At 43.1% G+C, this 14,006-nt stretch overlaps 1 protein-coding gene across 5 annotated transcripts in view; it reads right to left on the bottom strand.

The window, feature by feature from the left end:
- The window catches only part of LOC130282944 (torsin-1A-interacting protein 1-like), a 60,707-nt gene that overhangs the window by 1,383 nt on the left and 45,318 nt on the right, over window positions 1-14,006 (bottom strand). For all 5 annotated transcript variants that reach the window (XM_056531943.1, XM_056531944.1, XM_056531942.1 and 2 more), the window contains 6 exons: window positions 13,741-13,797; window positions 10,811-10,861; window positions 8,179-8,232; window positions 8,019-8,060; window positions 2,499-2,567; window positions 2,352-2,399 (listed from right to left, as the gene is read on the bottom strand). In XM_056531943.1, coding sequence (XP_056387918.1) covers window positions 2,352-2,399; window positions 2,499-2,567; window positions 8,019-8,060; window positions 8,179-8,232; window positions 10,811-10,861; window positions 13,741-13,797 — 321 coding nt within the window. The remainder of the gene's footprint in view (window positions 1-2,351; window positions 2,400-2,498; window positions 2,568-8,018; window positions 8,061-8,178; window positions 8,233-10,810; window positions 10,862-13,740; window positions 13,798-14,006) is intronic.

Raw genomic sequence — 14,006 nt, 5'->3', positions numbered from 1 at the left:
TGTCTATCTGTTTGAATACTCAAAGACTAAGTTCCCTATTAGATGGGCATAGAAAACTAGCGCCAATCTTGTAGATTGGTGCTCTTTTACAAAGCCTATTACAAAGCTCAACAATCATGCAGGCGGGGATTGCACATCCCCTATTAGGGTGCATGCACACCACTTTTTTGCTATACAGTTCCCGTATACGGTTTGAAGTTAAAAACCGTACGGAACCGTATAGAAAACCATATGCATTGACTTCACATTGTAAACCGTATGTCAAATGCATCATCCGGTTTAGTCCGTTTTGCGTCTTATACGGTTTTGTGTTTTTTTTTTTTTTACCCGTACCCAAAACCGTAGACTACCACGTTTTTTGGTCCGGGTGAAAAACCGTATTAAACCGTATAAGGTTTTTTTTTTTTTTTTTTATAAACATGGGAGTCAATGGGAACCGTACAGAACCGTATGTGCGTACGGTTCCATCCGTTTTTCACCATACGGTTTTTGACTTTGCACAATTTTTTCTTCTTGAAATTTCAATCAAACAAGTGAAACTTTATTCAAAATGGAATGAAAAAAGTTAAAAACTTATACTTTTTTTTTATTAAAAAACAGATGCAACCGGACATCATTTTTCAAATCGTATACGATTTTTAACCGAATACGGATTGAAATTTGTACACACGTTTTGATACAGTTTAGTCAGGTTTTGAGGAATCTGTTTTTCATCAATAACCTGATACATGAACTGTATTGCAAAAACGTGGTGTGCATGCACCCTTACACAGGGTATATGGGTGGCTGACAAGTGATGGTTTTTTTGACTGGTCAGAACAGTTTTTTCCAATCAGGGTGCCTCCAGCTGTTGCAAACTACAACTCCCAGCATGCCCAGACAGCCAAAGGCTGTCTGGGCATGCTCGGAGTTGTAGATTTGCAACAGCTGGAGACACCCTGGTTGGAAAACACTGGGCGAACAAGCACCTGCTCTTAGCTGGCCCTATAACACAGAGCGATTGTTGGCCTGCTAAGCCAATGACTGGACCCTTACTGTATATTTACTTCTGTGTTTTTTTTTTATTGTTTTTTTTTTTAAGGGAAATTGCTTACAAGGGTTATCATGGATTAATTATGTATTTCACCACTATCAATGGGGCAGGGGTTAAATTCATAGTAACATTTGCATGTAATAAATGCATGTAGTGAGATCTGCAGTGGAAATTCCCCACCATGTGTAATGCTAGCCTAAAGAATGCCCATGGTGAATAAACACAATAATAGGTTGTACAGTGGCTGGGACTCCCAGTGATCTGTTGAAGAAACTAGCAACAAGCGTTCAGTTCCCATACAGCACCACCACAGGGGAAATAAGCATTTCTTATTAAAACCAATGGGCAGTCCATGTAAAATATGGACATGCAAAGTCCTCCAGAGCAAGATTTTTTGTTTCATATATGTTCTCCTGAAGGACATCTACAGCAAAAGACAACTTATCCCCTATCCACAGGATAGGAAATAAGTGTCTGATCGAGGAGGGTCTGACTGCTTGAACCACCTCCCTCCCCAAGCCCCCTCCACTCCATCTCCTGCACGGGGCCACGGCTCTGCCGTGCAGGCCGCAGCATGACGTCTCCTCCATGTATCTTTATGTGAGCGGCTAAAGCGCGTAGAGCGTCGACTGCACGCCCGCTCCCCATACAGTTCTATGGGAGAGCTGGGGAGGCACGAACGCTGCCTCCCCGACTCGCCCATAGAGCTGTATGGGGAGGAGGCGTGCAGTCGACGAGCTACGCGCATTAGCCGCTCAAATAGAGCAGCAATGCGGGGGCCCCGTTTGAGTGGTCACACCCCCTGCGATCAGACACTTATCCCCTATCCTGTAGATAGGGGATAAGTTATATTTTGCTGTAAATGTCCTTTAACTCAGAATTCCAAATAGGCATTTGAAAATAGGTTTTTAACCCATATAAAAAGACAGTCTTGTTTAAATAATCCCGATTCACCCTATTATGACATATAGTGGGGTCTTAGACTGTGATGACAGATACTGTTTAAGATAAATGTAAGAAAAAGAAAATTAAAAAAATAAATTAAAAAAGAAGTAAAAATGACAGGTAAAACCCTTCCTGTATGCACAGACAGAAACAATCCCTTTCACCTTCCCCTTTTTTAAGGGTCTTTCCTAAATGGATCTCTATTCTTTCCTCCACACTTGATAAAAATAAGGAGTCCAGACTATAATTCTAATGTTTTTGTACTTGTGAAATTCCACCTCAGGTTTCAGTTTTGTGCAAATTGTTTTGCAATATTAGATGCCAAATTAAAGAAATGTCCCTGTATCCTTCTCTCGAAATAATAAATACATACCAGCAAGATGTATGAATGACGTTGTAGGAGGTTTCCGTACAGCTTTTCCTGCGAAAAGAAACAGTGAAATTTAGAACAAAATAATACATAATATATAAAAAATATTATATCGATGGCACAGGAAAATAACACAGAAAAATAGGCTACCTTTCTGCTCAATGTTTCTTGCTGAATAGTGGTTCATCTTATCTCCTCCACCATGTCTGGACTGAAAGTCTATTGAGAAACAACACCAATGATAAAAGAGGATGTAAGGGGGCAAATACAGTAACATTCCTATGAATGGATTCTTTAATATTTAGGATTATTCTAAGGTCATAAAACCATTTATATAACAATGTGCCTCAATGGGCCAATTATGATGTATATTGTCGTAGTAATACAAAGTACCAGATGATAACAGTTTACATTTAATAAGTACAAAAATGAATCAAGGATTCTTTATTGTGGCTTTAAGTATTTAAAACTAAATATTATCATTACAAAAACTAAGGCTGCTTTCACACTATAAAATTCTTCCGTTTTAAAGATCCGTTTGATGTTCCGTTATGAAAACCCTGAAAATCGGCCATTAAACGTTCGTTAGAAAATCCCATTATAATCTATGGGATTTTTACATTCTTCGCTTTAATCCATTATAGTCCGTTATTAATAACGGAGGTTATTTTATGATTGACGATAGTAACAGGAGAAATAGTGCATGCACTATTTCTTCCGTTCATTCTGCAGTCACAAAATAACGTCCGTTATTAATAACGGACTATAACGGATTAAAGCGGAGAATGTAAAAATCCCATAGACTATAATGGGATTTTCTAACGGACGTATGGGATTTGGTTACTGCCGGTGACAGACTATTTTAGGACGGAACTTGCTAAACTGAGTAATTTGCTAGTGTGAAAGAAGCCTTAGATTCAAAGCAATAATTGTTATGTAAAAATAAGCCTAAATCACTTAAAGGGTTACTATCATTTGAAAAAAAAAACAAAAAAAAAAAAAACACATTTTGACATGATACCCAGACATGCCAAAAGTTTTGACTGCATAGTTTCTCACTCCTGAGACCCAATGTGATCACTTGTTATAGGCCGGAGAAATTCGTAGCAGGAGGCTCTTACTTCCGGCTGTCAGGTGAATTTGACATTTTTGTTATAGAAGTCAATAGAAGTATAGAAATGCAGTAAATAAAATGTATCTAGCGAGATGCTGCGTACTTTCCCAGCTCATAACTTGCGATCACAGTGGGACTAATAAGAGAGACCCGATGAGATCAAACTTAACTGGGCAACATGTCCAAAGTTTATTAAAAGAAAAAAAAAATTATATCCCTTTAATAATACACTGGTTATTTGGGGCTTTATTACAAATGTCTGACCTGTCATAAGTTTGTACGGATGGGGGTCTGGCTGCTGAGACCTTGAACAATCGTGAGTATAAAAGGGGCAGAAACACTCCTCTGCACAACGCGTAGTATAACAAATTAGAATGGAAGTCAATGAGACCATAAGTCTCTCATACATCCCTCTTGGGTATGTTTACACATTGATAACTCTCAGGGGATTTCTCACTGCGGAGGATCTGGTGCAAGTTTTACTACCATTCTCTTTAACAAGTCTGCAGTCAGTTTGTCACTATTGCAGACTTTCTGTGGCCCCCTTGAAGTGAATGGTATTGCAGACTTTCTGTGGCCCCCTTGAAGTGAATGGTAGTGAAATTCAAAGCGGACATCCCCCAGCAGAGTTATATGTGAATGTACCCTTTTACTGTATACTGCTGGCTATACCTGTGCAGAGGTCAAATGAAAGGGTACAGCATATGAAGTCGAGTGTTTCTGCCCCTTCTTTCTAGTGTTCGTTGGGGGACTCTGTACCCAGGCCCCCACCGATGCAAACTTATGACAGATCAGAAGTTTGTTATAATGATAGGTTCCATTTTAAAGGGGTTTTAAGAGATCTGAATAAATGTTTTCTAAAGGAGGAAAAAAAAAAAAAAATTCAACTAATTCAATTCCATTACTCACCTGATAAATCCTGCAATGCCTTGGAGTTCCCGGTTGGCATTTGTTTACTTGGCTGCAGTACTCATGTGGGTATATAGGCATGTCATCCTTACAGCCAAGTAAACAAAGAGTGGTGGGAAGTACTGGGGATTTCTCAGTTTATTTTATTTTATATAGCATTTTCCTCTTTATTTCTCTGAAAAGGGAATTTTTTGTGTTACTCTCTGTAAAACATTTTTCTTGCCGAGTTTGCTGGATGGCAGAGAAGACCATGGATACAGCTTTTATACGTAGAAGGCAGACAAAAAGAAGCCAAACAAAAGGTTACCTTCTCTTATAGAAGCTGTGCCCTTCCTGCAGACACTGAACTAAAGGAAACCTAGAACTAAACTCTACATGTGTAACCACGGATGACAAGATCAAGAACTGCCAAGTCAGACAACTATCAGATGGAAGTGACCAAAGAGGCTTAAAGGAAAACTGTCACTCTTTCACCCGCACTATAACCCGATACACCGGGTTATAGCGCGGGTGATCAGGATCCCCAGAAAGTCCCCCTCTTCCAGCGCTGACTTGCGCTTTGAGGCGGGCCCGCCAGCTGGATTTAAATATTCATAAAATGCTGGTCACGTGAGCGCTCATGCCAACTGTGTGCTCACGTGAACGGCGCTTATGAATAATTAAATGTAGCCGTCAGGCCTGCCTCAAAGCGCAAGTCAGCGCTGGAAGAGGTGGACCTTCCGGGCATCGGGGCTCCAGACTGCAGGTAGGTATAGCAGTCCGAGACTCCTGTTCACCCGCACAATAACCCGCTGTATTGGGTTATAATGTGTGTGAACGGGTGACAGTTTTCCTTTAAAAGATGACGACTGCATGGTTCAAAGACCAGGTTGAGGTCCTAAGGAGACGTGGGTGGAAATAAAAGGAGATGGATGAGCAACTCTTTGGAGAAAAACCTTCATGTTAAGGAGAAAGCTATGGGCAAGTCCCACACCCTGTTCATGCTGGAAAGACAAAAGTGGTGATCCAGTGGTAAATACTAGAAGGATAAGGATAGCTGGCCTTCAATATGGAAGCAAAAACTTTATGGAGGATAAGGAAAAAAAATTCACAAAAACCTTTGGTTTCTACAGTCATGCTGTCAAACATAGTGTGTAAAAAGCTGGTGGGACACAGGGAAGTGGGGTCTCTTTTTGAGGCAAATGTCAAGGTAGATCAGCAAAAGAAAAGATTACATGTACTCCTGGAAAACCTAGTGAGAAGAGGCAGAGGAGGGAAGATGTACAGGATGCCTCAAAAGTAAGGGGTCAGTTTGGCAGATCCGATCCATTACTAGACCCAAGCTGTGGAAAAGTGGAAAATTTATTATGCAATGTCACCAACAAGATGGCCATGTGGAATACTACAATCATGGATTCAACTTTAGTTTAACAAACGGGAAGGGGGGTGTGTGGAGAATATCACCCGGAAAACAATGGTGTACATCATGGTAACAAAACAGTGATTTCTTTTCCATACAAGGGATGTGAATAATGGAATTATCCCAAGCAGAAGTTCTGCAAAACAAAACCCATGTTTCATCACAGAAAATGTGACTCAATTATGTGACTTTAAAACTTGATTGTAACTCTGCCTACTGTACCAGGCGTCCATGTTTACTGTATTTAAAGGAAAACTATCACATGTTTTCTCTGCACCATTCACAGGTACTGAAGGATAGTGCGGGAGACGCGGATTCCTATGAGCCCTACCTTGCCCCGATCCACCAGGCCGTTCACCTGCAATTGTAGTCTTATTCTATGTGGAAATCTTGCTGTAACTGGCACGGGCGGGGCTTCTGCAGCTTAACTAGCACTGACATCAGCGCGCTTATGAATATTCATCCCCCTCCCTTCAGTTAGGAGCGGCGAAGAGAGGGAGAACTGGAGGGAGGGGGGATGAATATTCATAAGCGGCGCTGACGTCAGTGCCAGTTAACCTGCAGAAGCCCCGCCCGTGCAAGTTACAGCAAGATATATACATAGAATAAAACTACGATTGCAGGAGAAAGGCTGGGCGGATCCGGGCAAGGTAGGGCTCATTGGAATCAGCGCCTCCCGCACTATCCATCAGTACCTGTGGATAGTGCGGGAGAAAACATGTGACAGTTTTCCTTTAAGGAGCTGCTTTTGAGATGTTATGTATGCCAATCTGAGGAAGGAGGACTGTCCCTCCGAAACGAGTCATTGGTTTTATTTATATTTATTTAAATAAACATAGTGCTCTATAGCACTTTAACTGTACTCCAGCATCTGGCTTGAATTTTCTGGAACCAAAAACAGTGCCTGCAAAAAGTTTTTTTCTCTCTACATTATACTCTTTATGTCAGTAATATGGCATAACAGGCTTCCCTTCCCCACAGCTTGAGTCTGGGTTTTCTTACTCACCTTTTATATTAGAATAAATGGACCCTAGGGAATGTTCAGAATGTTAACCGCACAAGCCAGGGGATGGAGGAACCAGCTGCTTAGGTCCAAAGGTCCTCTGCTCAGGAGGCCTGGAGCTATAAAATGTATGTATGTCGACCAATAGTAGATACCTAACTCTGAAAGCACTACCAATCTGCAGGTCCCCTTGATGGATCAAGTAGGCGACTGTGGGGGTTGGCAGACGGGTCAGTATTGAACAACCATTTCATAGGGAGTCTAGTGAGATATACAATGTGTTGTATTGGAGAAGAGCAGAATGATCCAATGAGACAGGAAATCTGTCACACCGGGCCATAATGACCTGATGAAGTGAGCAAGTTTCATAATAAAGCAAAAGGCGATGGCTTTCCTGGAAGAAACCCCAAGAAGACCCTGTGGTGAATACACGGACCAAAAACATTGATAAAAGCAGAGACGACGTGGAAAAGCAGGTAGGGCTACCACATATGGACCTAGATGGGCTATAGCATATATAGCTAACAATTTTTGCTTAGCTCCTTGTGCACTGTTTTCCAAGCAGCGTGCCCCCAGCTGTTCCAAAACTACAACTCCCAGCTTTTGGCTGTCCGGGAATGCCGGGAGTTGTATTTTAGCAACAGCTGGAGGCACAATGCTTGCAAAACACTGTCCTTGGGGCAGCAACTACAGCCACTGGCTTCGGTCTTCCCCAATAACGGGCAAAAAATAATTTTTAAAGCAGAATTAAAAGATGTCTGGTACGGACTATTCCTATTCCGTCCTGCAAAAGAAGTGAAAACAAACTTTCACTTACCTTCCTACATTTCCCCGGAGTTCCGCTACAGCTGATCTGTCGGCCGGGCTGTCTGCTTCCTACTTCCTTTAGCCCGGTACGTCACACGGCGCTTTAGCCTATCACTGGCCGAGACAGGACATCGCTGCGGCCGGAGATAGCGCCTTGTGACGTACCTGGCTAAAGGAAGTAGGAAGCAGACAGCCCGGCCGACAGATCAGCTGTAGCGGAACTCCGGGGAAACGTAGGAAGGTAAGTGAAAGTTTGTTTTCACTTCTTTTGCAGCCCGGGCAGGATGGAATAGGAAAAGTCCGCACCGGACATCTCCTTTAAGCATATACTACTTCCCCTTCCAAAACAAAGTAAATGTGTTTCAAATTCAGATTTTTTTTCTAGCCGTAATATTAACCATATAAAACACAAAACTACGGTAAGTAATCTTAACCCACCTCCTGTCTTTTGTTGAAAAGGAGTCCTCTTCTCTTCATCATCTATGACACAAAGGACAATATTGTGAGCAGTTATTCTACACACAATAGTTTCTTTTTGCAGTGGTGTTTTATAAATGCATAAGATATAAAAAGTATTAATCTTTGTAGACTCACGTACCATCAGAAAAGCTGAAATTGGATTTAGGCTGCACGGGCGGCATCACTGTATTCTCTGCAGGTAAATGGAGAGGTCGGTATATGAGAAATATATATAGTTTATAGGAAAGAACAGTAACTAGGTGACTAGATACATATACCACACATATGCAACAAAAAATGTTTTCTCTTTTGCTTCCTCACCTAAAGAATATAGGGTAATGTGGGCTAAAGAAATTAGTTACCAGGAGTCAGTCAGGACATCTTTGAGTGTTATGAAAGGGAGATCATGGAAGTGTCCAAAAGAAGTAAACTCGCCTAATTCTGATCATACTCGCTATACTTCAGCTCCCCTAGGGTACCAGCAGGGTCACCCTTCAAGTCACCTTGTTGTAAAAGTATGAAGGGAGTGGGGAAGGGGAAGAGAGCAGACAGGAACACTGGTTGACTCAATAGCTGTTGGGTAACAGAAGTCACGAACATCCTTCAATAGCCGAAAAAATGCTGGATCACGTAGTCTATTCTCCACCTTCCCCAGCTCAATGTCCTTACATTGGTGAAGCAGTGCCTTGTCTTCTGCACAACTTCCACTGCAGTCGCTAGTTCTCCAAACCGTGTCCATTGCAGTACCTTGCTCATCATATAGCACCCATAGTAATGACTTCTGATGACCATCTGAAATTGGTGACAGTGCCTCTCCCTTCCCACAGTGTTCACAGCAGTGAATTCTCTTTCTTTCCCAATAGTGTTTACACCAGGTCCACTGCCGACTTAGGTATAAAATGATCACTAGAAAGACCTCTGTACAGTGACGGATCCCTCATCTTCATTTGGAAATCTGATAGACGAGCCTAAATTTGGCAAATGCCGTGAGAACAATACCAGCTTTACTGCATTGTGCCAGCTGGCAAGTTTGGAGGAGAAAAGATAATGCTATGGGGTTACTTTTATGGTTTGGCCCTCATCCCTTATTTCAAATAAAGGGAAATCTTAATACTTCAACTCAGCATACCAAGACATTTTGGACAATTGCATGGTTACAACTTTGTGGGAACCGTTGGGATTTAGCCCCTTTTTGTTCAATTATTACAATGCCCCAGTGCAAAAAGCAAGGTCCATAGGCATGGTTGGGAGAGTCTAGCATGGAAGAACTTAAATGGCCCCACAGAACCCGAACCTCAACCCCATCAAACACCTAAAAGATTAATCAAAATGGAGATTGCAAGCCAGGATCTCTCCTCCAACATCAGTGTCTGACCTCATAAATTCTGTTCTGGATGAATGTGCAAAATATTAAAGGGGTACTCCGCTGCTCAGCATCTGGAACAAACTGTTCCGAACGCTGGAGCCGGGAGCTTGTGATGTCATAGCCCCGCCCCTCATGACGTCATACCCCGCCCCCTCAATGCAAGTCTATGGGAGGGGGCGTGACAGCCGTCACGCCCCTTTCCAAAGACTTGAATTGAGGAGCGGGATGTGATGTAATGAGGGGCGGGGCTATGACGTCACAAGCTCCCGACACCACCTCCAGCGTTCGGAGCAGTGGAGTACCCCTTTAAGAAATCTTAAATCAGAATAATGAAAGTTACCAGCAAAGAGAAGGAGGCTGTTGAGGAGCCCATATTAATGCCTATAGGTTTGCAGTAGCATGTCCTGAAAGCTCCTACAGACGTAATGTGTAAGTGTTCAAATACTTTTACCCATATACAGTGATCCCTCAACTTACAATGGCCTCAACATACAATAGTTTCAACATACAATGGTCTTTTCTGGAGTTGAAACCAGACTCAACATACAATGTACAGACAGTCCAGATCTGTGAAATGTGCCAATGGCCGGAAGAACTGACCAGAATGGGCATTTTACTGGTAAAACCCTTGTATTACTGAAGCGTATGGACTGACTGATATCTGGTAGCGTCCTCTACAGTACAAGGAGGTATTACATGTTCTGTACACTTTACCTGTACCAGCGTTACCTGCTCCTTTGGACACCAGGTGAGGGCGACTCCATGTTACTTTTTTAGGACATTGCCCGAAGAAGATCCTGTCCTCAACATAGACCAGTGTTTCCCAAGCAGGGTTCCCCCAGCTGTTGCAAAACTACAACTCCCAGCATGCCCGGACAGCCTTTGGCTGTCCGGGCATGCTGGGAGTTGTAGTTTTGAAACAGCTGGAGGCACCCTGGTTGGGAAACACTGAAATAGACAATGATTTACAGCTCCCAGCAGATCCTTCTTACTTTTATATGTAAGGATTTGCTTTATCTCTATTAGTTATCTACTTATTTATCTTTAATCCTCACTTTTTCCTATTTTTGGATGACATTTTGGTGCCTTTAGAACCAATTACCAGGTTTCCATAGAGTTCTGGTCTCAACATACAATGGTTTCAACATACAATGGTCGTCCTGGAACCAATGAATATTGTAACCTGAGGGACCACTGTAGTATATGTGCATTATGACCTGTAGAAGTTCACTGATGGCTGCCAGTAAATATAGAGCTGGATGCTCTCAGTGTTACAGATCCGTAAAATCCTGGCCCAGAATATAATATCCCACACTGACAAACACAGATGTACAGAGCTACTCCTATCAGAATCCAGATGCTAAGCATATATTACAAACACAAATATGCGAACCTCCCCAAGTACCTTTGGGTTCTTGTCGATGGCGATGAGAGAGAGTTGACCCTTCTCCACGACCTATGAAATATATTAAAGAAGGGATTCTATGAGAAGCAGCATTTTACTAAATAACAATACAAAGACTTTACATCTGATAAAGGACAATCCGATAACGAATCGGAAATAATAGTAGCTTCATTAAAACAGAATTACAGAAACAGTGAAATCACCTAATAAATGGTTTAAGGGCGTGTTCAGACTGGAATGAAATGCAACAGATTGGTTGCAGATTAACTTTAATAGGGAAGTCAATGGTGCTGATTTAAGAGTGAGGGTTTCTTGTCCCAACAGGTATTTTCCATGGTACAGTGATCCCTCAACTTACAATGGCCTCAACATACAATAGATTCAACATACAATGGCCTTTTCTGGACCATCGTAAGTTGAAACCAGACTCAACATACAATGTACAGACAGTCCAGATCTGTGAAACCTGTCAATGGCTGGAAGATCAGAATGGGCATTCACTGGTAAAACCCCTGTATTACTGAAGCGTATGCACTGACTGATGTCTGGTAGCGCCCCCTACAGTACAGAGAGGTATTACATGTTCTGTACTCTTTACCTGTACCAGGGTTAGCTGCTCCTTTGGACACCAGGTGAGGGCAGCTCCATTTTACTTTTTTTTAGGACATTGCGTGTACTGTACAGGACCCTGAAGAAGCTCCTGTCCTCTACATAGACCAGTGTTTCCCAAGCAGGGAGCCTCCAGCTGTTGCAAAACTACAACTCCCAGCATGCCCGGACAGCCAAAGGCTGTCCGGGTATGCTGGGAGTTGTAGTTTTGCAACAGCTGGAGGCTCCCTGCTTGGGAAACACTGAAATAGACAGTGTTTTACAGCTCCCTGCAGATCTTTCTTACTGTTATATGTAAGGATTTGCTTTATCTATATTAGTTATCTACTTATTTTTGTTTAATCCTCACTTTTTCCTATTTTTGGATGACATTTTGGTGCCTTTAGAACCAATTACCAGGTTTCCATAGAGTTATGGTCTCAACATACAATGGTTTCAACATACAATGGTCGTCCTGGAACCAATTAATATTGTAACTTGAGGGACCACTGTATTTACTAGTTATGAGCTTTTTTTTTTTTTTTTTTTTTTTGCCTTTTCTTTTTATTACCACAACTGCTCTCAGCTGTGCGGCCTTCCAGAGCTTAAAGGGGCACTCTGGTGGAAAAAAAATTTTTTAATCAGCTGGTGCCAGAAATTTGTAAAATTACTTTTAAATTTAAAAATCTTAATCCTTCCAGTACTTATCAGCTGCTGTATAATACAGAGGAAGTACTTTTCTTTTTGAATTTCTTTTCAGTCTGACCACAGTGCTCTCTGCCGACACCTCTGTCCATGTCAGGAACTGTCCAGAGCAGGAGAGGTTTGCTATGGGAATTTTCTCCAGCTCTGGACAGTTCCTGATATGGACAGAGGTGTCAGCAGAGAGCACTGTGGTCAGACTGAAAGGAAATTCAATGTGAGAATATTTGTTCATTTGTTGGGGGATTTTTCTAAACTGTCAGGACACCCCCCTCTTTTCAGGTTTTCTGAGTAAAAATTGAGAGTTGGTTGTTTTTTTTTTATTTTTAATCGCCATAATTTTAGCACAAAACCCAAGAAAAAAAAAAAAAAAAGACTCACATTAGTAAATACCGTATTTATCGGCGTATAACACGCACTTTTAAGGCTAAATTTTTTAGCCTAAAGTCTATGTGCGTGTTATACGCCGATACCGCCCCAGGAAAGGCAGGGGGAGAGAGGCCGTCGCTGCCCGCTTCTCTCCCCCTGCCTTCCCTGGGGTCTAGAGCCCTGCAGCCGGCCCTTCTCTCCCCCTAGCTATCGGCGCCGCTGCCCGTTTTGTCCCCCTGAATATCGGTACCGGCGCCGATAGCCAGGGGTAGAGAAGGGTCAGCGGCACCCATTGCCGGCACCGCTGCCCCATTGCCTCCCCCCATCCCCGGTGGCATAATTACCTGAGTCGGGTCCGCGCTGCTGCAGGCCTCCGGTGTGCGTCCCCTTCGTCGTTGCTTTGCGCTGCACGGCGCATGACGTCAGTGCGCCACACCGTGCATAGCAACGACGCAGGGGACGCACGCCGGAGGCCTGCAGCAGCGCGGACCCGACTCAGGTAATTATGCCACCGGGGATGGGGGGAGGCAATGGGGCAGCGGCACCGGCAATGGGTGCCGCTGCCCCTTCTCTCCCCCTGGCTGTCGGCGCCGCTTCTCTCCCCCTGGCTATCGGCGCCGGCAGTGGGGCGCCGATACCGATAGTCAGGGGGACAGAACGGGCAACGGCCCCGATAGCTAGGGGGAGAGAAGGGCCGGCAACAGGGCTCTAGACCCCAGGAAAGGCAGGGGGAGAGAAGCGGGCAGCGACGGCCTCTCTCCCCCTGCCTTTCCTGGGGGTGTATCGGGGTATACACGCGCACACAGGCACCCTCAGTTTACCATGGATATTTGGGTAAAAAACTTTTTTTACCCAAATATCCTTGGTAAAATGAGGGTGCGTGTTATAGGCCGGTGCGTGGTATACCCCGATAAATACGGTAACTCCCAAATCTGCTAAATTTTGTAGCAAATGTGCAGCTTTCCAGTCCTGTATGAACGTACTCTATGGATTAAAATAAATAATGACATTCTCATCTTTCTAATTCCCAGCTACATCCCCCTCTAGTACTCTGCTGATCATTGCATAGATGGCATGGCGCCTTGACACACGACAATCTTATGCCCCCGTACTGCCATTGCCTGACTGCAGATGTTACCCGCTGGGATGACAATCTGTTAATGCAGACGGGTGGTTTCAAGGAAAAGTAATTTATTATATTAACTCTAGTACACTAGACGAAGCCATGATAAGAATCACAGGTGCTGGATATTTAATACACGTAAACATACTTGTACTTCTCAGCGTTCGCTTTTCTTCTTCATAGTGGCTTGTCTTGTTCATTTCAGCTGAAGAACACAATTGAAATAGGTTAGCCTGATAGAATGGGGAGATATATCTATACTGATATCATGGAAAGGTGTAGTTGCCCACAGCAGCCAATCAGATTCTATTCTTAGTTTTTATACGTCCTTTGAAAAATGAAATCTGGAACCTTATTGGCTGCCAGGTGCAACTAATCCACTTTTCTTATGCCCAAATCTTCTTGATTTAAGGC

This window comes from Hyla sarda, chromosome 7 (genome assembly GCF_029499605.1).
Source record: "Hyla sarda isolate aHylSar1 chromosome 7, aHylSar1.hap1, whole genome shotgun sequence".
NCBI classification, from domain to species: domain Eukaryota; kingdom Metazoa; phylum Chordata; class Amphibia; order Anura; family Hylidae; genus Hyla; species Hyla sarda.
This window is presented reverse-complemented; position numbering and strand designations above follow the sequence as displayed.